This window comes from Perca fluviatilis, chromosome 23 (assembly GCF_010015445.1).
Source record: "Perca fluviatilis chromosome 23, GENO_Pfluv_1.0, whole genome shotgun sequence".
Lineage (NCBI taxonomy): Eukaryota > Metazoa > Chordata > Actinopteri > Perciformes > Percidae > Perca > Perca fluviatilis.
Genome location: NC_053134.1, coordinates 25133759 through 25159704, shown reverse-complemented (window position 1 = coordinate 25159704; position 25946 = coordinate 25133759). Strand labels below are relative to the sequence as shown.

The 25946-nt window shown below is 42.5% G+C and overlaps 1 protein-coding gene across 6 annotated transcripts in view; it reads left to right on the top strand.

Annotated features, from left to right (window-relative positions):
• LOC120553669 (EF-hand calcium-binding domain-containing protein 6-like) overlaps nt 1-25946 on the top strand; it is a 70487-nt gene that overhangs the window by 24781 nt on the left and 19760 nt on the right. For all 6 annotated transcript variants that reach the window (XM_039792323.1, XM_039792320.1, XM_039792322.1 and 3 more), the window contains 15 exons: nt 1722-1840; nt 3531-3664; nt 4085-4233; nt 4409-4510; nt 8559-8649; nt 11187-11441; nt 11633-11793; nt 13686-13823; nt 14712-14925; nt 19332-19446; nt 20914-21041; nt 22966-23195; nt 24149-24212; nt 24286-24404; nt 24488-24658. In XM_039792323.1, coding sequence (XP_039648257.1) covers nt 1722-1840; nt 3531-3664; nt 4085-4233; nt 4409-4510; nt 8559-8649; nt 11187-11441; nt 11633-11793; nt 13686-13823; nt 14712-14925; nt 19332-19446; nt 20914-21041; nt 22966-23195; nt 24149-24212; nt 24286-24404; nt 24488-24658 — 2190 coding nt within the window. The remainder of the gene's footprint in view (nt 1-1721; nt 1841-3530; nt 3665-4084; nt 4234-4408; nt 4511-8558; nt 8650-11186; nt 11442-11632; nt 11794-13685; nt 13824-14711; nt 14926-19331; nt 19447-20913; nt 21042-22965; nt 23196-24148; nt 24213-24285; nt 24405-24487; nt 24659-25946) is intronic.

Below are 25946 nucleotides of genomic sequence, written 5' to 3'. Positions count from 1 at the left end.
GTAAGATAAGAGAGTCAGGGTGGGTAGTTCAATATTTACTAGTTAATGGGTGATGTCAAAGAAGCCTACAAGTGAGATACATTTTGACTTTAATAGTTAAAGGGGAACTATGTCGTTTTTTTAGCTTAATTTACCTTAACTGAACAGCTTCGGAGTCATTGGAATGGTTATACATACGCCCATTCAGGACTGAGCCGGCAAAAAAGAAGCAGAAAGCTAGGAAAGTATTGTCGGAGGAACAGAAAAAGAGGAAACAGCAGACTGACCAAGAGAGGAGTCAGACACAAGGAAACATAGGAGCTGCCAAATATCTATTCTGAATCTGTAGGGGGAGCTCTATAGAGAAGCCTCTTTAACTAGTGTGGTCCAAAATGTTTATTAGTTAACTAGTGAAAGCCAAAATGCTTACTAGTAAACTAGTTGAAGCCTCTTTTGACCTTACTAGTTAACTAGTGAGCCTCAAAATATTTACTACTGATGTCCAAAAAAGCCTACTAGTATCTCACTGGTGTCACTACTAGGCTTTTTGGACATCACTAGTTAACTAGTAAATATTTTTAGGCTCACTAGTTAAGTAGTAAGGTCAAAAGAGGCTTTAACTAGTACAGAGAGATGTAGCTCACTAGTAAACTAGTAACTGGAATTCATGTTTACTAGTTAACATGTTAGAGCTTCTGCAGCCATGTAGTTAACTAGTAGGACTTTTGGTGTTACTAGCATGGTCCACAGGATGACTGTTGCGTCCAACAGCTGACTAGTTTGGACTTTGCTGCTACTAGTACGCTGCCCAGCGTCACTAGTAAGGCTTCTGCTGTAACTAGTTAGACAAATGTTCCACTAGTTGCTGAACAAAAGTGACAAGTAAAAAATTTTGCGCAACTGGTAAGACCAAATATCCAACTAGTACAAACAAATTTGCAACCAGTACTGACAAAAAACCAACTTGTGGAGGAACCTGACGTCTGATATCAAGGAATAGGAATTAATGCTCAAAGGGCTTTCCATACAGGTGCCATTCTTTGTCTCTCCCCAGTTTTTGTTTCATGCTCGCAGCTGCCTGTACAACTCTGGGTTGTTGAATTGGTGCACAAACATATTAAATCTGAGCTCCACATATGAATGTCTGAACACACACACACACACACACACACACACACACACACACACACACACACACACACACACACACACACACACACACACACACACACACACACACACACACACACACACACACACACACTGTCATCCAACAGTACTGGTATTCCCTGTGGTGGGAAGTGGTGTGCCGGCTGGGACGAGATCACTAGCACTAACTTTGTGGTCGGCCCTTGTCTTGATGAGAGCGAGCTAATTGACTTTTAAAACTTCAGGCCCTGCAGTCAAATCCACTCTAGAAACGCTCCTTAACTTTTTTGATGCGGCTCTAGAGAATTGTGTGTGACAGGTTCATTTTCAATGGCTTTAATTGGTTTAAGCGCTCAGGACTCTCTCTCTTTCACTCTCTCACCCACACACACACACGCAAACACACACACACACACGCACGCGGACGCACACATACGCGGACGCACGCATAGACTTAATATACAGTCTATGGTTGTAACTGATAAAGTCAAGGAGAAAGCGTGATCAGCATCTCATCGTTGACATGGGTGCTCTTGACTGTATAACTGTACCATTTATCACCCAGCATATGTTTTTTTTGTTTTTGTTCCAAGGCTGTGGAATCACTACAGTCCCAATAACAGCTCCGCCATTTCCTACGAACTGTTCCTGGACAAGCTAGGCTTTGACGACAGCCATAACTTCAAGATTGCTCCAGTCTGCACTAAGCTAGGTATGGATGCCGTGGAATTCAAATGTGAATTTTCGAGAATACGATGAGAGATAGCAGCAGGGAACACAAACTGAGATGCTAATTGGACTTTTAAGTCTACAGCCATGCTAGCTGCTGTGTGAGGGTGTGCTTTGGCACAGGGCCGTTTTCAGCTAAATGCTAATACTAATGTAACACTGGTTATCCAAACGTTAGCCACATAGTCGTTGTCTTACAACTAGCTACTTTAGGAAAAGTTAAAGCACGTGGGACAGCTTCTTCAGAATAACTTGGTCCATTAAGTTATTATTAGTAAATGAATGTAACCCACAAAATAAATCTCTGCTACTAAGCTCATGGTGACATCTGACATCACCAACAACCTCTGTAATATCCTTTCCCACTTTTCTAAGACAAAATCTTCAATAATCACTAGAGGGGTATTTACTGACGATCTTATTAAAAATCTCTTAAGCGTGTGTTAACCCCTTTTCAGGCATCTAACAAAGAACCCATTCAAAAATTCAAAACTTTGAGACAATGAACCGGAAGTGCAAAAATATTAACTCTCTTCCGGGTTTTAGGACTCATTTCTGCAGCACTGTATTGTTAACTTGATTATGGCGCTGGATTTAGGGTCATGTGATCGCCAAATGAATTACAATTCAGCTTAAACATGATCCGCTGTAAAACCGCGAGGTAGGGGGCAGAGCAGTGAGGGAAAGCGCAGCACAGGTATACGTCATTATTGCTTCTGGAATTGGCTGCGCCTTGATAGATCAGCGGTAACGTAGTCTCGCTTTGCCAGACCTTCCTCCACTGCGCTGCGGAGGAGGGTCTGGCGAGTCCACACAGCATTCCGGGATGGGAGAAAAAACGCGCTCTGGTTTATTGGCATTTCTTTAAACCAAAAACAATCATCATGGGTGGCACTAAGAGCTGGACGGAGCCACGGTGCCTCTGCTAAATAGCCTCGGGAAGGAACTTGTTTCGTTGGAACATGTGTACGTTCAAAAGTTGTTTTTGTCATGCGAGAGAAAACTCAGATTGGACAAATAGTCTAGCTAGCTGTCTGGATTTACCCTGCAGAGATCTGAGGAGCAGTTAACCATAGTCCTCACAAATCCACGGCAACACAAAGAAAGCGCAAGGTAATGGACATCCGGCCGATAAAAGGGACGGAACTTCCAATGACAACGGAGCATTCCCAGAAGTGGAACGTTGTGGCTATAGACTAGTGGCAACGTGGTCAAAGTTGAAATAATTTGAACATTTGACGCCAAGGGTAGCGCTTTCTCAGAGTTGTCTCCCCTGCCCTCCCCATAGGAAAACAAACTGCGGATCATGTGTAGGCAGCTTAAGGGGAAACATAGAGCCTGAGATATTTAACGCAAATTCACAGATGTCAACCTCAGGTTGGTGCGAGGGAAAAAGTTGGGGATCACTAAAGTCATTAGAATGTCTCACCATGGGTATCTGTACCAAATTTGAAAGCAATCCATTCAATAGTTTTTGAGATAGTTTAGTGTACAACGACTAACTGGCACTGCCATCATGCTCTACAGAGCCACTTGCACGGCCAAAAACCTACACATGATTGAAATGAATTGCAAAGCCGAATCTAAATCCAGTTGTAGTTTTAAACCATCTTGACCATGTTTGTGAAGTACACAGTGGAATCCAGAGGTATTGTAAAGATCCTGTTTTATAGAAATGTGCAGCCGAGGCACACCACCAGCTGAGAAAGTTAAACAGCGGAAACAGAGGGCAGAGTCTCTTTCCAGTCTACACGATGCTCCATCAGCCCTGCGCCACAGGGAGCTGCAGATTCTCTTCTACGACAAGGTACTGCACAGACTTGTCTGAATGACTTTGTTTGTTTTGTTCCCCCCCCCCTGTTTGCGTGTCACCATCTGGCCTTCTCCCCTGCATTATCCCGCTTAAAGACGCAGGGCTAAATTGGCTCTAAGTGGCATGTCAGGATTCAAACGGCAGAGGGAACACTTCTAATTAAAATGTTTGCCCAGAAAAATCAGTTCCTGAGTTAGTGTGTTAATCACGGCTAATTTGCGGGAAAGGCGGCAGAGTCGGGGATGGCTCTTCTGTCTCATCCTAGAGCCGCACGGGGATGCTCGCCATGGCAACCAAAACCAGAAATGACTCATTTCCTGTCTTTATTAAGGAGAGAAAAAAAAACAAAGCAAGAGAGAGGTCTGTCTCTAAAATATGAATGTTTGTACATCAGTGTGTTCTTCTGCCTATCAGATGTGCATGAACTCTACCCCGGTGTGGCAAGCGCTGCAGGCCTTTGACACCACCAACTCTGGCCTGGTCAAACAGGAAGTCCTCAGGGCCATTCTCAGCAGCTTTATATTTCCCATGAACCCTCACTCCTTCCAGAAGCTGACCAACCAGTAGGGAAAGCTATATTTTATTAATTTATAATTTCTTTTCTCTTCCCTCTTTCTACCAACCTACTCTGGACCTCAACCTCCCTGCCCTTTTACTCTTTAAATCTTAAAATCCAGCTAATCATCTATTCTGTGTAATATATTTTTCATGGAGTTTGGAATTGGTGTGTATTTGCAGTTACGGTGTGAGAGCAACAGGGCCAGTGAGGTGGAAACACTTCTTGGGCCACTTCATGAGCCCGGTCAGAGACGAGGGCGACACAAATCTTCACACCGACAGGTCAGTTTTGAAATGATAGCTTTAGTCCTTTGTAAAAAACAAACAAACAACACATGTGGTGAGGTCATAGCAGAACCGTCGCATGGATTGGGCCAGCTGTGCGAGCGTACAGGGCCTCGCGCCTCTGGGGGCCTCGCGCCTCTGGGGGCCTCGCGCCTCTGGGGGCCTCGCGCCTGGTACAAACGTGGCGGGTATTATCCCGCTTATACCATGGCCATGGCATCCCAGAATTTCCGTTGTTTGCTTGGCTGAGCAACATCTAACTAAACACAAAGGGCTTCACAAGGGTGGCCTGAGAGAGAAAGATAGATATATAAATGAATAATTGTTTGCTAGACAACATTATTAAAACGTTATTATTAAAAAAAGTCTTTCCAGTGGAGATAACATTACATATCTCTCTCTCTCTCCCCCTCCCTGTGTCACAGACACAGACGTCGATCTCCCTCACTCTTACTTACCTGTGACTTCTCCACATCTATTCATTTTCTGCGCTGGTTTGGTTGCAATTCTTCTTCCCTGCATTTCCCTGAAGCTCCCCCCCCCCTTCCCCCCATTAACAAAAGTCCTCTCTTTCCGCTTCCTTGTCGTTAGCTGACATTTGAAATTAAATTCTCACTGAGATGCTATCAGATGCATTTTACACCCACCTACCACCCCAACCCTGCATTAGCACTTCATACCGACCCTAACCCTAACAATGCAGAATTCTACAGTACATGAATGTAAATCTGAGGGATATCGGGCAGTACATTCTCATTTTTACAATGCCCATACTACCTTATTGTTCGATGGAGCTGGATTTTGTCTCTGAATCCATCACACACGGGCCAGTACCTTTTATTTGCCGCTGTGGCTCAGGAGATAGAGCAGTCGTCCACCAACCAGAATGTCGGGGGTTCGATCCCTGGCCCCCTGCAGTTCTACATGTCTAAAAGTATTTGGGGCAAGAGGCTGAACCCCAAATTGCTACCCATGGCGTTTGAATGTTTATGCATGGCAGCCTCTGCCACCAGTGTATAAATGTACAGGTATGTGTGAATGGGTGATTGCTGGCTCGTGTTGTAAAGTGCTTTGAGTGGTTGCTATGACGAGAAAAGGGCCATGCAGTCCATTATCATTTCCATAAAAACGATGCAACCATTTGCGTTCTTCACCCAGAACCCTCATCTATCTAGTTACTGCTCCTATTAAAACCATGGTAGAAGATTTCTGGAGAGCTTTTAAGGTCCTGGTGCTGGCAGATTTACATATCAATTTTACACAGAACAATTATTTCAAGTCGGTGATCGTGTCTGGGTGGCAGCGTTGTAGTCAAGACCACGCAAATTCAACCATCATCGTGATCACCGCAACGTTTTCGCAAATTTGACACAACGTCAACCAATCCCAGCAGTCCCACGTGCCAGACTTTACCTCAGTATAATGTGACTCTGAGTGCCACTGACCAAGCAGGAGTAAGAGAGAGCTTGTTTCCGAAATTCCGATCTGAAGACGAGACTCGAACATCTCACATTTACCAAGAAAACGTACAGCGAAAAACCGTGCAAAAAATGTCAGGCCGTCCTGCCAACCTGTATACATTTTAACACCAATGTACGCTGTAACCATTTTTCACTCTAAAGTCGCTGAAGCGGCTGCTGTTTTAATCCTGTCGGCTGTCTGCAGCGGGCGGGGGCGGGGCTGCTGCTCATACAGTTCCCCCCCGCTACTGACACGCACACCAACCCACTACTAATGGGCACACACCCACACAAACCGGAGATGAGACGACACAATGACCTAAACTGAGGACAGCTACGCTCGTTATTGTAAGTGCGATGATAAGTTAAAAGTCCAATAATTACTTTATCAAACCGTATGAATGTGTGTCCCAGGCCAGGATAGGAAATTAACTAACAATGTAAAGATCAACAAGCCACTGACACATACAGTGCCTTGCGAAAGTATTCGGCCCCCTTGAACGTTTCGACCTTTTGCCACATTTCAGGCCTCAAACATAAAGATATAAAACTGTAATTTTTTGTGAAGAATCAACAACAAGTGGGACACAATCATGAAGTGGAACGAAATTCATTGGCTATTTCAAACTTTTTTAACAAATAAAAAACTGAAAAAGTGGGCGTGCAAAATTATTCAGCCCCCTTTACTTTCAGTGCAGCAAACTCTCCAGAAGTTCAGTGAGGATCTCTGAATGATCCAATGTTGACCTAAATGACTAATGATGATAAATAGAATCCAGCTGTGTGTAATCAAGTCTCCTTATATAATGCACCTGCTCTGTGATAGTCTCAGAGGTCCGTGTAAAGCGCAGAGAGCATCATGAAGAACAAGGAACACACCAGGCAGGTCCGAGATACTGTTGTGGCGAAGTTTAAAGCCGGATTTGGATACAAAAAGATTTCCCAAGCTTTAAACATCCCAAGGAGCACTGTGCAAGCGATAATATTGAAATGGAAGGAGTATCAGACCACTACAAATCTACGAAGACCCGGCCGTCCCTCTAAACTTTCAGCTCATACAATGAGAAGACTGATCAGAGATGCAGCCAAGAGGCCCATGATCACTCTGGATGAACTGCAGAGATCTACAGCTGAGGTGGGAGACTCTGTCCATAGGACAACAATCAGTCGTATACTGCACAAATCTGGCCTTTATGGAAGAGTGGCAAGAAGAAAGCCATTTCTTAAAGATATCCATAAAAAGTGTCGTTTAAAAGTTTGCCAAAAGCCACCTGGGAGACACACCAAACATGTGGAAGAAGGTGCTGTGGTCAGATGAAACCAAAATCAAACTTTTGGCAACAATGCAAAACGTTATGTTTGCCGTAAAAGCAACACAGCTCATCACCCTGAACACACCATCCCCACTGTCAAACATGGTGGTGGCAGCATCATGGTTTGGGCCTGCTTTTCTTCAGCAGGGACAGGGAAGATGGTTAAAATTGATGGGAAGATGGATGGAGCCAAATACAGGACCATTCTGGAAGAAAACCTGATGGAGTCTGCAAAAGACCTGAGACTGGGACGGAGATTTGTCTTCCAACAAGACAATGATCCAAAACATAAAGCAAAATCTACAATGGAATGGTTCACAAATAAATATATCCAGGTGTTAGAATGGCCAAGTCAAAGTCCAGACCTGAATCCAATCGAGAATCTGTGGAAAGAACTGAAAACTGCTGTTCACAAACGCTCTCCATCCAACCTCACTGAGCTCGAGCTGTTTTGCAAGGAGGAATGGGCTAAAATGTCAGTCTCTCAATGTGCAAAACTGATAGAGACATACCGCAAGCGACTTACAGCTGTAATCGCAGCAAAAGGTGGCGCTACAAAGTATTAACTTAAGGGGGCTAAATAATTTTGCACGCCCAATATTTCAGTTTTTTATTTGTTTAAAAGGTTTGAAATATCCAATAAATTTCGTTCCACTTCATGATTGTGTCCCACTTGTTGTTGATTCTTCACAAAAAATTACAGTTTTATATCTTTATGTTTGAGGCCTGACATGTGGCAAAAGGTCGAAAAGTTCAAGGGGGCCGAATACTTTCGCAAGGCACTGTATGTTCAGTTTTGATTCATTCATAAATTATTATTTTTTTGTCTTAAATCCACCAGCCATTTTCATATTATACCAACATTTGCAGCATCCTGAGCCTTTTGGAAAGGTTACTAGGACAACTCAGCCCAGAGTAATTTTAAGTTTTAAGTTTCCTTTTATCTTAAAGAACTATAAAAAAAAATCACAACTTTTTTTGCAACTTTCACTGTCTCCTGCAACTTCATTGCAACATCTCAACTTTTATCACAATTTTTTACAAAAGCTCCTGCAAAATCTGGCATCTTGGGCTGCAACAATCTCAAAAAAAGGCTGCGAAATCCTAGAGGGACTGACTACAACAGGTGCTTCGAAGGTGCTTTAGACAAGATAAATTCCAATAATTGAGGTGATGGCGAGGTGAAGCAACGGCTACTGGTTGAAGAGAGGTGTTTGGAATTGACGGCCACATATGCCCTGCTTCTGATTTATCATCTGTCTCCTCTCTCAGGGTTTTGGAGCAGCCTGTCCTAGAAGAAGACAACTTGGATGTCCAGGACATTCACCCTCGACTGAAAGAGATTCCCCACCTGCTGGACACGGTAGGAGTCAGTACGGGGGAAGTAAATAACCTCCTACTTGTACAAAAGACTCACTAAAACGCTCTCCAACCTCTCCCTTGTTTCTATATCTCCCTTGCAAAAAAATCGGTAGTAACAGACGAGACGGAAGTGATTGTCAATGTGACGAGACAGCACACAAGGGAGTAATCGCAGCAGATTGCTAAGAGACAAAGGCACATGCTCAGGTGTATGCTTTAAATATAGATGCCACACAGCTTTACAGATGAGCCAGTCATCATCATCCACCGCTTTTTTTGATGGCCATAAACATGATTAGATGATTGCATATGGCCACTGGTTAGCCACTCAGTCACTAGCCATATGTTCGTCTGACAGCCGTCCCCTTCAACACGCCTCCGCATTCCGGTTCTGCCTCTTTAATTTCAAATCAGTCTACTTCAGCTGGATGAAACTTTGGAATCTGACTAAACTTTAGGGGAAGGGGGGGTTGAATTTTCCATTAATTCACAGTTATGTTTGATGTTGCTGCCGCCACTCACAAAACAACGGTTGGCTTCCAGGTTTGAGGAAGTGGTGCGTGTGCGTGTGTGCGTGTGTGTGTGTGTGAAGCCTCTCCCAGATATGAATCACACATATCTATCTGCCAAAATCTCCTCCTTTTAATGGCACGGGAGGGGAAAAAAAAATCCATCCATCAACTGTTTTAATAATCTATTCAATGGGTGGGAGATCAAACAAAAGTGTCCTCACACCGCCAGCCAATAATGAGGTTTTTCACTCTGGCAGGTTCGAAGCCAACTATGGTTTTTAGACTCTCTCTGGGGAAGCATTCAAGAGCTCGGAAAACATAGACGTCAGATGGACACGCTACTTTGCCATTTAGTAGTAGTGCTATCATAATATTACAGTGCTTCTCATAAGGTATTGTGTATCATAACCATAAGAAGGAGTGAAGACAACACCATTAATATATATACTGTTAATGTAATCCAATATACAGTAATAGCCCTTTAATATAAGTGTTTGGATTGGATTTTATCTCAAATTTTAGAACTCATTTAATGACATTCCTCTGGAGATTAATACTTTATTTATTAACTATCTAAATTGTACAATCTTTACATCATTTTAAAATTGTGATACATTTGAAATGAGTTTTGTTAATGCTCTTTTGTGTCGCATGCAAAACTGTTACGGTGCCATTGTCAAAATAAATTAGCCCTAACCCTAACCCTAAGCCCTTGAGTACACAATTTAAGGTGGAACATCAGGATGAAGTAATTTTGTAGTTCCATCAAAGAAAAGAAAGCGAACAGGCAATGGAGCTAACTAGCAAGTAGCTACTAGCAGTGACATATAAACAAATGTCAAAACAGGAAGTAGAAGTATTTTGGCATTGCGGCTCAGCGCAGCTCTTTCTCCAGAGGCACACCCTTAAATCAGCATTTAAATGTTGATTTCAGAATTCGAGTGTCAACATCATGAATGAAGCTTAGAAGCTTCACACTGTTGGGCACAGCTCTAACGGTAGCGTTGACTGTTTTTATTGAAAACAAGCATCATGCATCGGATATATTGCTGTGCATTGTTGTTGCTTGCTGACAGGCGCTTAAAGAATCTTTCTCATTCTAAAAAGTAGACTTCCCTTTGCAAGGAATCGATTCCCCCTCGAGTAATTCACGCGATCCCTTGATCTGGGAAAACATTACTCTTGCCCATTCCTAATCTAAGGATTAATCTAAGGAGGCCTTTAATGGACTTCTCTTCTGATGGCTTAGATTTATTTTATTTTTTAAAGATTTTTTTTGGGGCATTTTCAGCCTTTATTTTGACACGACAGCTGAAGAAATGAAAGGGGAAAGAGAGGGGGAATGACATGCAGCAAAGGGCCGCAGGTCAGAGTCGAACCCGGGCCCGCTGCGCCGAGGAGTAAACCTCTATATATGGGCGCCCGCTCTACCAACTGAGATACCCGGGCGCCCATGCAACAGATTTCTTTAACAACACAGTTAAACTAATTGTTTGCTAATGATGACTTTAATACCCTTTCAAGTATTGGAAATACTTAAACAGTCATATTTGGAATAAATAATAACACTTTACTTGAAGATATCTACATAGAGTGACATGACAGTCTCATGAACACACGAGACTGTCATGACACAGTCATGACACATGACCACATGAACTCTAACCCTAACCATAACTTGTCATGACAAAAACCGAATGACACTTACTAAAAGAAGCGTCATTTCATAAACATTTATGACTTGTTTATAAGGTTTATGACACGTTCATGACAGTTTCATGTCACTCTTATGTAGATACCTTCAAGTAAAGTGTAACCGAATACATTAACAGGGCGTTTAATTCTGGAGCCCTGACCCTGCCCGGATTAACTTTTCTCTACTCTATGACATCAGTTTTTTACTTGGGTCCCACGTTTGCCCTAACTACGCTGCCCATGATGATACCTCTCCCCGCTATGATATCTGCCCTCATGTCCCTGTGAATACAATTTGAAAAAGAATGCTCACGTAGCTTTTTCTGTCCAGAAGGAGGCAGGTTGGATCAACAGAGCAGACCTGCGACATTTGCTGGAGAGACCAGGTGGGACCCAGCCCCGGCCCCAGACCCACTCACAGATCACAGAGCTGCTCAATGCACTGGACCCAGAACACACCGGGGTCATCCAGCTGGCCAGCCTGGAGAGGCTCAACCCCAGCATCACCTCTGCTCCACCACCACCACCCTCCCCTGCAAACACTGCTGAGATCCTGGGTGTCCCTGAGGAAACTGAAGACACTGCTGTATGCTTATTTAACCTTTTGCAAGCGTGTGTGTGTGTGTGTGTGTGTGTGTGTGTGTGTGTGTGTGTGTGTGTGTGTGTGTGTGTGTGTGTGTGTGTGTGTGTGTGTGTGTGTGTATACGCGCGTGTGTGTGTGTTAGGGCTGCACAATATATTGTTTTTTTTAATAGTCATCACAATATCTATATTAAGGTGGAGAGTTCACCGCTGGACAAGCTGTGTGAGCAGCTCAGTTCCGTGCTGGCAGCTCTGAAGCTGTGTGACCCTCAGCACACTGGATACGTCACCCAGGAAGAACTGAAGAAGGTCTTCAGCTGCTATAGCATGCCCATCTCAGACACACACTTCGACAAGTAAGAAACACACCCATATACACACACACACACACACACACACAATGCAGTAATCAAAAAAAAGATGGCAGTATTCAGAAATACATCAAAAGCAACGTTGTGACCTCAAGAAGAAGAAAGAGGGCTGACATGTAAACATGACACATTTACAGCAACTTTCCGGCATGTATGCATGTCTGTTAAGCTCACTAATTAGCGTGCTGTATTTGATTTGATTAAACAGAACATAAGTTACCGCACCAAGCTATTCTTCGCCTAGAAATTGTTACAACACATAAAATCAGACGTTGTGGCTTTTATATCTCGGTTTGTGTACAGGCTTAACAACCAAGATACCAGGTTTTAATTAATAAACTTCAGAGGTGTTTAACAGCAACAACAAAAAAATTTCCCAAAATGTAAAAATATTTTTCTTTACCTGTTCTTGTACAAAAATATGTTTCAAGATACTGGAGAGTTACAGCCTTTCAGGGACTGTCACTGCCGTCTTTTTAAATTCAACAACACAGAGTTTTGCAATCTCTCCACATTGCTAAGCTCAGCTCAGCTGCTTCAGGTTGCTCTGCTACTTGTCATCATGAACTGGCTCGCAGTTCAGACAAAGAAGGAGGGAGAGCACACAAAAGGTTGGTGGTCAAAGAAGTTAAACAATTTATTTCATGCATTTATTTACAAAAAATCAACGAGACATGAACGATCAGTAACATCAGTAGTGCATGGGAGTGCTGGAGGGAGTTAGCCTGGTTGACATCAGACCCTTCTCAGCTGTAACTGACTAAGGGTAAGCTACACTTATTAATATTTTCTCCTACATTGAGTAAGATACCTTTCACATTACACAAAGCTACAGAAACATTCTGACCAAATACATCGATGTCGATGTTGCAGCGATATTTTAAGGTTGACTCATGTGGCTTATACAAAATGTTAACACAATGAGAGTTTTGATAAATAATCACCAATAAATGTGGATATAATGACAAAGTGGGTAAAAGCAAATAATAGAACAGCTAGAACAGTCTGGTAAGTTCAGAAAAGTACATCACTTTACTGTAATACAGCCTTTAAAACCAGGAAAAGACAACACCTATTACGATATTACCATATCCAAAATTTAAGACGATATCTAGCCTCATATACTGATGTCGATATAATAATGATATATCACCCAGCCCTACTCTGCAGTACCCCTCAGCTCTATGGAGGTTTTTTGGACTCTTTTGACTCGTTGTGTTGACTGTATGACCTGCATTTTCCACTCTCACTAACCTTGTTTCCAGCAGCAGGAGGCAGCTGTTTTTTTTTTAGCAAAAAAATCTCCTAAAATAACCCGCCCAGCACCTTACGACAGATTAGCAACTAGATGGTCGACATTTAGTGGAGTATCTAGCCAGCCGATTTTTCACAGGAATTGGTTGAGGCCAAAATAGAGCTGAAATAAAAACAACTTTGTACGGTGATGATGATAAATCAGATGTTGTGTGTAAAACTTGTTCCTCTGCCCCAAGGGATACATTTTTTTTTGCTGTTAAAGTGGACACAGTTTAAGAGTGTTCATACATTAAAGCTTTAGTGCGTAACTTTTTGATATTAATGAACGTCCGTTACATTCAAGCCATTGCAAAATGAGTTGCTACAAAGCTAATTATTTTTTTTTAATCCTCCGTGTCCTCCTTGGCTACTGGCAACTGCGTGGAGGAGGGGTGGGGGAAGGCTTGTATCATGTGGACACGCTGACAGTTTTGTTCTCATTACTTAGAATTCCCCATGGGGGAGACAGAAATATGCATAGGATGTTTGACTGCTAAGTGATACATCTATGACCTGCTCAGTTTGGTGTTGAGTTTGGGTTTTTCTCAGCTCACTCTCAAACATTCTCTTTGTGTTTCCAGGCTCTGTGAGACCTCAAGCTCTAGACCTGGCAGTTCATCCAAGTTGGTTTATTACCCTGGCTTTCTCCGAAACCTGGGAGTACCACTATCAGATGAAACGCACACATCCTGGTCCCACGAGAAGAGTTACCATGAGAGGTGAGCATGGGGAGAGACATACAGAGTACATGGCTCAGTACGTGCCTGTGCTGTAATGGCTGTTGCCCTACTGTATCAAATATAGCAACATTGCATTAACTCTTGTGTCTTAAGTAGTCAGACACACATCCGATTGCCCCTCAACTCCCAAAATGAAAACCATCCGTCAACCATCAACTATCAGTCAACCATTGGTGACTAAGTGGAGTGCACTTTATATTCACTGGTCATCTTTAGTGCCTAGGATAATGTGTAATTACTCCAGTTTGACATACGTAGCTTGACATTATTGGTCATTTACAAAGGTCTGATACAGTGTGTCACCCCAACTCCAGAAGTTGTTTGAGACATATATCTGCCATTAGGTATTGAGTGTGTTTTCACCTGAAAATAAGCAGGATTAGTTTGGCATCTAAACACATTTTTTCCACGTTTTAATATTTTTTTAAGACTTGTCTTACACTCAGATAGACTTTCCTGCAGAGAAAATGTCAGATGCCTTCCTCTAACCCTAACCCCTTAACCTGAAAGGGTTAATCTGACCCCCTAATCCATCAAACCTTTGATTGGTCACTACATATGAATTCATTTTTGGTTCTTGAAGGGTTGAAGTACAGACGTCATGCCAATAGGTCAATAGATAGTTCTTCATTTGTCTTATTTATGGTAAGAATTACTTTTCACATTTGAAGATGCATTGTTGCATTTATTTTAGATTGGAATACAGCATAAATTGCTCTGGTTTCACTTTTTACTTGGAACTGGGTTTAACTCCAACTTTATTGGTCCCTTGGAGTTGTGCAAACAGACTCCTTACTGCAGCCCTGGCTACGCCAACTTTTATTATAGTCCCATTCTTTACTGAGCTCCAACCAATTTGCCCTACAGGCTATGCACATCGCCTCAGTCGCCCCTGCAGTCAGTCATCGGACAGCGGCCTCCCTCCAGCCCTGAAGTCAGTTCGGACACCTGCAACATCCTGGAAATTGTTTTCCAGAGGATGAGAGTAAGGTTAGAGCAACGCCATAGCAGCCTGACTGACCGCATCCAGGCCATCACCCACAGCTCTGATGGGACGCTGTCAGAGACAGATGTACGGAAGGTGAGTGGGGAACAAATACAAGCTACATGACCATCTTAAAAGCAGACATACCAAACCCTGCCAATCTCCACACAGATGTGTACATTGTAGATATTGTAGATATATTTGTAGAGCCTGATCGATTCATCGATGTTGGCCTATTACAGACATATCGGTATGTATCCGTATCGGCATCTATTTTGTCCGATATGTGCCCATATGACAACCTATCCATATAATGCAGAAAACAGTACTTGGGGTGATTTGGAAATGGTGTCATTACGTAGTTCTTTATTTAAATGGTCAGCAATTGACTGATACTGAACATACAGTACTGATGTTTATTTAGCCATTTATTACCTCCGCCAAGTAGGGTATGTTTTTGATTCAGTTTTTTCGGTTTGTTTGTCGTGACGGAACAAGTACTGGCCTGATTTCCATGAAACCTGTTGGAAGGGTGTATCATTTTGAAGCCGATCTGAACCAGGGGGTGAATACACAAATTATTTTCACTTTCTTTAACATTGCGAGATAGGGTGTTTGTGCTGCATTCATGTGGTGTTGGAATAATTACAAAAATGGGTTCCCGACTGGGAAGATTCACACTGCATGAACATTGTGAGATAGAGCATGCCTATGTGAAGGTCTGCCCTTCTAGTTTTATTTCTATTTATTCTTTCTATTTTTTCACTGTTCATTTCTAAAATTGGTTATAATAATTATATAATTGTATGTATGTATGTATGTATAATAATGTTAAATATTCTTTAATTAAGTTATCTGTTTAAAGGACAATTCCGGCGCAAATTTAACCTAGGGGTTAATAACACGGGTACTGAGTCAACTGTTCTCTGGAATATGTTTTCATGCTAATCGAATGTGATTATATTTAATATATTTATTTAATTGATTATAAAGACATTAGCCTTAATGTTCACATGCACCATTTTTGGATAACAGTCATGACCAGTCGAATCACGAACGCTGTGTTTGAGCTATGTTACTGGTTACTGGTTGCACGGCGTTCGTTGTTTGACTGGTCATGACTATTATCCAAGATGGCAGCCGCATGTAAACATTAACGCTACGGTCTTTATAATCTACCTTTTTAATGAACTGTCCGTACACTTACAAAGTTCTCAATGCTTCGGTTTGCATTTAGGGACCCTCAGTGTGGTGCTATTTTGAGCCTTGTTAGTGGTGTAGAAATAGTGATTTACCCTTTCCCCCGAAAGCTAGCGTTAGCAGCTAAACACTGGTTTGCGGTAGCTAGTTTCAAGCTACAGACACATTAGATTAGCATGAAAACATATCCCAGAGAACATTTCATTTTGCGTCGGAATTGTCCTTTAAGAAAGCAGCCTTCTGAGTACCAGAGTGGAGTTATAACCGAGCAGTCTGATGTGTGTAGAGGTCTGTGGTGTTATACTGCAGCACTGAACGGCCGTGCGTTATGCACCTGCTGGTGCAGCACTGGCTGGCTGAGCCCTTCCTGGGTCATGCTGTTAGTTAGGAAGCGCTTACTGTGATATGCAGCAGAGCATTTAAACGCCAACATCGCAGTCGATCATGTTCATGTAATTGTGGGAAGCTAAAATCTTGAGTGCGCTAAAATCTTGAGTGCGCGCATAGCACTGGTAAACATAATGACCGGGTCGCATTAGCAGGCATTTGACCATAGCCGATTGGTCAGGGGATAAGACCTGAACAAATCAGGTTACGTTACCTTGCGTAAGCACGGCGCCTGGCCAATAATAGTGATTGAAGGGCAGGAATCGTAATTTCACCATGAATTTCACAGCCGGGAAAAAGACCTCCACAGCGCGAACAGATGTGCTGGGCTCGGTGGAAGCTAACAGAAGCTAGCTGGCGTTAGCTGACAGCTGACCAGGTGTCTCAGAGCTACCAGGTGATCGGCGGAGACAGGGAGTACGTGGACTTGAAAGAGTCCGTCAGTCGTGGCCGACGAAGGTCCAGTTGGGAGTTTGGATGGAGAGTCCACTGAAGTCCACTGTGGTCTGAAGGGATAATCCTCGCTAGATCACTATCTTGAGGTAACCGTTAGTTGGGAGGTTGACAGCTAACGTTAGCCAGCTGAAGCTAACAGATGATCAACGGTGAGTAACGTATCAACGCTACACAGGCTGGCAGCAGCACAGAGTCCAGACTTGATAAGTCACAGCAGGGGATAGAAAGGTTAACATGGATGCATGAATATGTTTTATGGGTTCCATACAACGTTATATGCAGGTACAATTAATGATAACTTTCATTAAATTTTGGTTTGTTATATACAATTTTATAGTATTTGGAAAAAAAAAAGTTTAAATGGTTTTAAAACCGTATCCTGACTAAACTTTAACATACACCAGTCTGTGATCCAATCAACATCCTCTGATCTTAACTGTTAGTCAAAATAATTAATAATTTCTGCTTTTTTACCTAAAAAAAATAGGTATTATGTCATATAAATTCGGTTTATTGACCATGAATAAAGAAAGCTTTGAAAGCTTTTTTGACAAAAACTTTTTAAAAAAATAATTGCCAAAAGCATTGCAAAAAGTGACAAACAAGCCAGAAATCTTTTTATTATGTGGTGCTAATGACAGTTTTCCTCAGGTATTTGGAGAAACCAACAAAAATCTGTATATTCTCAAATAGTACATTTTAGCCAGGGGTTAAAGTGTGTGTGTGTGTGTGTGTGTGTGTGTGTGTGTGTGTGTGTGTGTGTGTGTGTGTGTGTGTGTGTGTGTGTGTGTGTGTGTGTGTGTGTGTGTGTGTGTGTGTGTCTTGTAGTAAAGAGAAAGATTGGGAGAAGGAAGTTTGTGTGAGGTGGACCTGGTCACCACAGACCCAAATCTGGTCAGCTGTTGCTACTGTCATATGCTGCTGTCTCTTGATGTGGCACATTATGTTTGGCACATTGTATGGGTCACTTCTTATATCATAACAAGGTAATACAATGTGTAATCAAGTGATGACTGATTAACAGTAATGTAAATGCTAAATGCCCTAATACCTGTTGATACTACAACAATGGAAAGTATAGGCTCTTAACCTTGCAGTTTTGCACATATCCTGTAATACTCAATTTCTCCATTGCTTTGCACAAAACTCTCCAGAAAGTGCCATTTGATGGTTTATTTTTCAAAATCTTTTTCCCGGGGGGGCATACCCCCGGACCCCCCCCTAAGGTGAGCCCCCCCCCACGGAACAAATCCCAATTTTACTTCTGGTCTTTAGTTAGGTCTTTATTAGCTGTTGCAACATAAACAACATAAAGTGTAATTGCATTTGCTAAATCACCCATCGAAACGGTACTTACTGGGTGCACCGTATATTTTCCTGCTTTTTTGTCCTTAGCCAATCACATGCCTGATTTGTATATTTTCCTATTTCAGCCAGTATATTTTCCTGGCCGTTTTTAATTGCTCTTTAATGTTTAGCACTTTGAATTGCCTTGTTGCTGAAATGTGCTATAGAAATGAAGTTGCCTTGCCTTACAGCCTCAGCCTGTCAGTCAGTCCCCAGGGCATAGAAACCGCTGTTTTGCCTGCTTGTCTCAGAGGAAGTGCACCGCGACCGCTTTCGGCTCGCCGTTAATATCATATCGCAGCTTACGCTATCTACTTGAAGTTTTGAAAAAACTGTAACCATACCTGCAACCAATTCATCGGCATTGCCATGACTCTCTGTGACTTCAACTAAACTGCAGAGACGACGTAGTTTGCTCGAATTTGTGTGTGTCTGTGTTTTTGTGTCTTTTTGTGTGTGTGTGTGTGTGTGTGTGTGTGTGTGTGTGTGTGTGTGTGTGTGTGTGTGTGTGTGTGTGTGTGTGTGTCAGACCCCCGCTCTCTGTCAACATGCAGAGAGGACAGATAAGCTTGCGCTTACGTGCTCTCAGGTAACGAAATGTGGCACCGCTGGATTTAAATCGGTCCTCGATAGAGCTGACGTAATTTGGTCGTTACCAAAAAAAAGAGTTTGATACCCACCCCTATATACTGTACATATAACAAAACATACAGTACATATAACGGGGCGGCCTCTAGCTCACCCAGTAAGAGCGTGCGCCCCATGTAGGCTGAGTCCTTTGCAGCGGCCCGGGTTCGAGTCCGACCTGCGGCCCTTTGCTGCGTGTCATCCCCCATCTCTCTCTCTCCGCCTTTCCTGTCTATCCACTGTCACTATCAAATAAAGGGAAAAGCCCCAAAAAATAATCTTTAAAAAATAAAACATACATATAACAATATGTATTGCATTTTACTGCGTTTCATTTAGGCATTGTAAATCTCCCATATCTGGTTAGTAAAAGATACAGGTCAAATTTCCTAGTGTACCTGTAAAAGTCAATGCAACCCGGCCTGAAGCACAGTGCAGTGCAGCAGACTGTCAGCTTGTCCTGCTTTCTCTTCTTTTACCCCTAGATACTAGAGGACAGCTGGGTCATCTTGGACGATAAGAATTTCCACAAGTTGACTGAACAGCTGGGCTTCAGGGATGGACGGATCGAGCGCTCGTTGTTCCTGGTGAAGTACGAGGGTGAGACAGAGGAACGGCAGCCAGAACATCTTGACCAGCAGCGTCAGCAATCCCATCAGTTCTGCATGGCAGGGTTTTCATTGCTTAAATAGAGATTTTTTTTAAATCCCTTCCTACTCCCCACCAGGCTCCCGTCCCCCTCCACTCCATCTCGCCTTGCATCCCAACTCCTACCCACCCACCGTGATCAAACATAAGCCCCCTGCTTCCTGTAAAATGATGTCTTTCTTAGCACATGAGCCATTGGAGAAATCATCCCGGATTATAAATAGGGTATAGAGTGAGCCTCTCCGTCTCTCAAGTAGCAGAGCGGGGAAGCACAGATTCAGAATCGCACTCATTTTTGCTTGTTTGGGCTAATTATATGCTTTGAAAGCAGAAAACAGAGCAGCAGGGCATCGCTCTAATTTGTATCCTCTTTAAAAAAAAAAGAAAGAAAAAGAAACACACTAGAAAGAATAACAACAAAAAGGAAAAAAATAGAATCATCAAACAAAGCCAGGGCCTAAAGTTAGTCATGTTTGCAAGGCATACAAATCAAGTTTCCTGAATTTAGAATACAAGTGTGCGTCTAATTAAATATGAATTAGGTCAGGCAGTTAAATGCCCAGTTTGCTTTAAGACACGAAGGGCGTTCTGTGGAGTGTGGAAAAACACTAGTGATTCCCAAAATGGAACAAAAATTCCAATTTGTTGGGTATAATACCCTCACAAAGACTAGGAATTTAAGAACCAGTTAATTATGTGCCTGATTACTTCAACTTCAACTTTCAACTTTATGTGTCCCCGATGGGCAATTGATTTTCAAGTGCAACGTAAAACAGACTTGATACAACATTAGTCAGGGCAGCATAGACTCAGCATCACTGCATCAGTGAACAAGCAGGATCATCAGAACAGCAATAAGAACAATCAGGGGCGATTCCAGGATTTTTGAAGTAGGGTGGCACTGAGGACACCAACAATTAGTCAGGGGGGGTGGGCAAGATTTTATCGGAATACAGCATAGAAAATCTGTTTACAATTATTAATTATTACTATTAATTTCACTTGTTTTCATTTAAAAAGAAAAAATGTCTATCTGAATACAATACACATTTTCTATAAGCTGAGTTTGCCACTTTAAGAAAAGAAAAGAAAAAATCCCAGTGCTTCAGTGGTTCCATGGTATCAGAAGTTTGGATAGTCACCATGGAAACATTATTTGGTCATGTGACAAGGGCTGGGACAATTGTCAGAACAGGCAGCCAAGTGACAGTACTCTGATCCAATGGAAATCACAATTGTCAGCTTGTCAGCACTCCAGCCCAAAGGATGGGGGAGGGCACCAATTATATTTCAGGTTGGGGCCGGTGCCACCCCATGCCCCCCTTCTTGCCCCACCCCTGCCAACAATAAATATATCCTGTCATCCCCCATCGATTAAAAGGCCATTTAACATCTGTTTCCCCCCTGTGGTTTCTGCAGAGGCCACAGCCAGCGACGGGCAGCAGCGCTCTGGGGGTCATGGTGGTAAAGATGAGGTCGCCCCCTTGCTTACTTCAGCTGAGCAGTGCCTGGCTGTCATGAAGACCAGCATCAAGATCATCCATGGGGTGAGCAAGATGTTCACAGCAAGTCTTTCAGACCAGCTGCTAATTAGCAATGCATTTAGCTGCTATTTTAATTCATAAAAAAGGATGTCTCAAAAAGACTCAAAAAGTGAATGGCTGCTTTTTCCTTGAAGGAATATTTCCTAAGATTTTAATTACATCAAAAGCCATTTTGGCCTTCTCTATGGGCATGTTATGCCATAAGATACGTTAACAGGAACTGAAGGAGCGAGTGATGCTGTGTGGAATGTCTCCAAACAGGAACTTCTTTTACAAAGTGTTTTGAATATTTACATTTTAGCATTTTTAGTCTCAAAGTAGATAATAAATAGTCTACAAATGAATTGGGATTCTTAGAGAAACAGGGCCAAGCTCTTCCTTTTTTTCTGAATCCTTCGAAAACATGCGGCCAACTAGAAAGGAGGAGAATGAGGAAAGCCGGTAGAAGCTAAACAAAAGTAATAAGAACATCTCTGTATGAAGCCATTGTGAAAGTTTTAACAAAGAGACGTCTTCGAGAGAAGCCTTCCTGCATTCTCGCTATAGACTTGTCGCACAGCAGCAACTACAGTATCGGAGAGCAATGGCAACTCCCTCAGAGATCAGAGCGCTGGGATGTACAGCACACAAGGCAGCAGAGGGGATGGCGTGCAGGTCTGTAATCAGATTCATGAGCAGCTCCAATGACACCCTGGAACTTGTATTGGTAAAAGTCCAGTTTCCGCTACCACCAGCAGTGCTATGGAGCTGTTGTTTTATGAGCGGGTCTCTGGTTTGTTTATCCGTTGAACGCACACATGAATGCACAAGCACGTGTGGGTGAGGCGATACACAATCCTGCCAATGGTTTCACTCTATTCCAATGATCTACAGGCGGTGGTAACGTGCCGAGATATGCAGCAACACGCCAACAAAGCCAGGGAGTAATTATAACATCACCATGAGCATTAGCTTGGTGGCTAGCATGAGCCACTTGTCACGTAGCGTGTTTTAGTAAACTGGATCGAAATATAAAAAATATCAATAAATGAAGTCTCTACTGCATTACTGTGTTGCAAAATAGCATGCAATTATAAAAAAAAATGTATGCTGTATTACTGTTAGAGTATATTTTGTGACATTGTACGATTTGCTCTCAGACATATCATCTGGATTTGACCGTGTTCCAACTAGAGTGGGTGAAGGTCATCTCACGCTAATATACGCTAATATGCATATGCATATGGGCTGTTAGCTTTAAGAAAATTATAGATTTCCCTGAGTTTGAACATTTGTTGGAAACATTTCGGACAATACAAGTACACAACTCAACAAAATAAAAGTAGTTTTTAGACATTTTAATGAGGAAATGTTACATATTATACATTAAAGGATTACTGCCATCAGGTAGAAGGTACCCTATAGTATAACCGCCCGCACCTCTAGAATGGGGAAGAGCTTCTTCCCTCAAGCAGTCCGACTGTTGAATAACAAAACATGATGTACATTTTTACGCTGAACTGAAATGCGCTCCTGCACTTTTTTTTTCGGATGCTAAATTCTATATATTCTACCTCCACTTCACGGTGAACCTAACTCATAACAATCAGTGCTCTGTTACAAGTCTACTTATGCCCTGTCTTTTGTTGTCTGTTGTCTGTCCTCTCCCTTGTCGGTCTTAAATTCTCTACTTTAAGTAGTAATTGCACTTTATGTATAATCTATAATGTGTGTGCACTAAATGTCTCTAATGTGTTTTTTATATATTTTAAATGTGTAAGACCACTTGATCCATGGTGAAATGTTGTCTCTTCTCACTATATACAGTGTATATGGTTGAAATGACAATAAAACCCACTTGACTTGACTGACTTGACTTGACTTTACTTTCTTGGAATGAAAACTCTAGACATGTCTCTGTTCTGATAACCCAATCTCCTCCCATCAGGACAACCTGACAGCGTTCCGACTGATGGACAGGAAACGTAAAGGCGTGGTCGACTGCAGTGACTTCAAAGGGCTGTACAGCAGCTTGGGATTTTTCTGCAGGGAGGCAGAGTACCAGCGGCTGCTTGATCTGATGGGCCTGCATCCCGGGGGCAACCTCAACTACGCCGAATTTGTCCACGTTGTTGAAAACAATGGCAAACGCAAACAAGGGACACAAACAGCACGTGTGTGAGTCCGATATGGTTATTATTACTGATGCTTGGACATTTTGAGGAAAGTTGGTGTGCTTCTACTGTATGTAGCGATTACTCTAACCTTAATATTTCCACTATGAACGGACCTCTGATTGAGAGAGTCACAGAATATAAATACCTTGGCATCTGGATTGACGAAAAGCTCTCCTTCAAATTTCCCATTGATAATCTTGTGTGCAGACTAAGGCAAAAAATGGCCATTTCTACAGAAACAAAAGCATCTTTCCCATGTTTTGTAGGAAAAGGGTTGTTGCGATGTGATTTATAGACAGGCATCATCTTCAACTCTCAAATCTCTGGACTCAGTCTATCACTCCGCCTTAAGATTCATAACCCGTCATGTCTATGTTACCCATCATTGTATTTTATATGAAAGTATTGGGTGGCTTTTCTCCAAGAAACACAAGCTACTCACTGGTATCTCTATCTATGAGGCTCTTATTGGAAAACTGCCATCTAACCTTGCAGAACTTCTCTGTTACTCAGAGGGACATTGTCTGAGTCAGCTCCGCTGACTGGCTTTGACTTCATGTTCCACGAGCTCGGTCTGAACTTGGAAAAAACTGCTTTTAGTTTTAGTGACTTCTGGAATAAATTACAGCACTTTCTTAAAATCAACTCAATTGTGCCTCTTGGACAGTTTAGAAATCTGGTTTTAAACCTGCAAACTTCATGTAACTGCTTTTACTTAATTGTATTTTCTTTTGCATCCCTATTATCCTAATGCATTTATCACATTATTTTTCCAATTCTGAATGCTTCATTATTGTCTTTCCATATTTCTTATGATTGTACTTTCTGTGTTGTTGTTCTATATTTGTCTTTGTAATGTGACTCGATGACATTGAAAATGAGCGTCGCCCCTCAATGATCTCTCGAGGATAAAGAAAGTTTGAATGAATGTTTGTTTTCTGTCTCTCCTGACAGACAAGAGCAGCTCCATGAACTCCTGGTGTCTGACGCTCGCTACAAGTGGGCAGACATGTCTAAGGTCAGTAAAACACACCTAAATTGATTATTTGCGCGATGCAATGATCTGGACCTGTTCCTCTCTTTCCCGTCAGGTGCTGTGCCAGTTTGACAAAGACGGCCAGGGTTGGATCCATAAAAAGAGCTTGAGGGGACTCCTCTTCACCTATGCTCTCCCCATGAATTCCGAAGAGTTCGACCAGCTCTGGTCGAGGTAAGAGATACACCATCATTACATCATACAGTGCAGGGCTCTTGGCTGTGCCAGCCACAATTTCTTTTACTTCATTTTGACAGGTATGACCCAGAGTGCCGGGGCTGCGTGGCAGTTTGTGACTTCCTGGAAAAGCTGGGGTTTCATCACGAAGGGGATCTCGGGCCTCAGAGCCAGAAGCTCAACCAAGCTGTTGCCCGGCAGAACGCTGACAGACCAGTGTCTTCTGACGCTGCATCGCTCGAGTGCATTGAGTAAGTGAAGAAGGATACTGTGGACAATTTTAGATTACCCATCGATCAATTCTCTGGCGTTTATCCAGGTCAGCAGTGGCAGCAGGCTAAGTAAGGTAGCCCAGATGTCCTTCTCCTCAGCCACATCCTTTCCCAAGCCAGATGGTATATGCAATCCCTCCAGCATGCATTGGCTCTGCTCCGTTGCAGTTCTACCCTGAGCTTCTTCTGGATGTCTGAGCTTCTTACCCTATCTCTAAGGATAAGTCCTTGCAAGAGATTTACTTACTTGAAACAAAAGGTTCACACAAGCCAATGGCGTGGGTGGATCAGTAATGAAAGCAGTGCATAGATGTGTGTCATGTGTGTTGTAGAGGTGTTGAAGGTGCAAAACCAAGAGCACGTAATCATCGGCGTGGGAAGTGCTGCTTTTTCTGTAGGCCTATTGTTTAACTGCAATGGAAAGTAGAAATATATAAATAATATTGTTCATGTTTTTTTCACATCTATGACACTTTGTGTCCTTGTTATGTACTCCTGCCTCTGTGCAGTATGTTTGTATAATTTTCAGTCCCTCTGGTTGGGACAGCAACTTGAAAAAAAGCAGAGTAAGGCTGTATACCCATTGCTTTAAGTCTTTAATAGTCTATATACACGACGTTCCACTTGTGGGATTGCCGCCGGAAATTCCGCTGGATGTTCCTCATTTAGGCCGGATATCCGTTACCTTGGGCTTTCTTTGTGTTGGCGTTCTAACCTCCGGTGGATTTGTGAGGACTATGGTTAACTGCTCCTCAGATCTCTGCAGGGTAAATCCAGACAGCTAGCTAGACTATCTGTCCTATCTGAGTTTTCTGTTGCACGACTAAAACTACTTTTGAACGTACACATGTTCCACCAAAACAAGTTCCTTCCCGAGGCTATTTTGCAGAAGTGCCATTGCTCCGTGCGGTGCTTAGCGCCACTCAAGACGATTGGGATTAGTTTAAAGAAATGGCAATAAACCGGAGCATGTTTTTTTCTCCCATCCCAGAATGCTGTGTGGACTAGCCAGACCCTCCTCCGAAGCGCTGTGGAGGAAGGTCTGGCAATGCGAGACTAAGTCTTTAATTACTGTAACCTGGTTAAGTGGTTAAGTCCAAACCGTATCATTTATTCCTATCCTCTAATACGACCCGCAGGAGCATTTCATAAATGTGCGCCCCTAGCGTTGGCAGGAAATACGACATTTTATCTTAAGCAGGGAATGTTAACGGACGCAATTTTGAACACGTCTTTAAAGTTGTCAAACGGTCGCAGTTTGGTTATG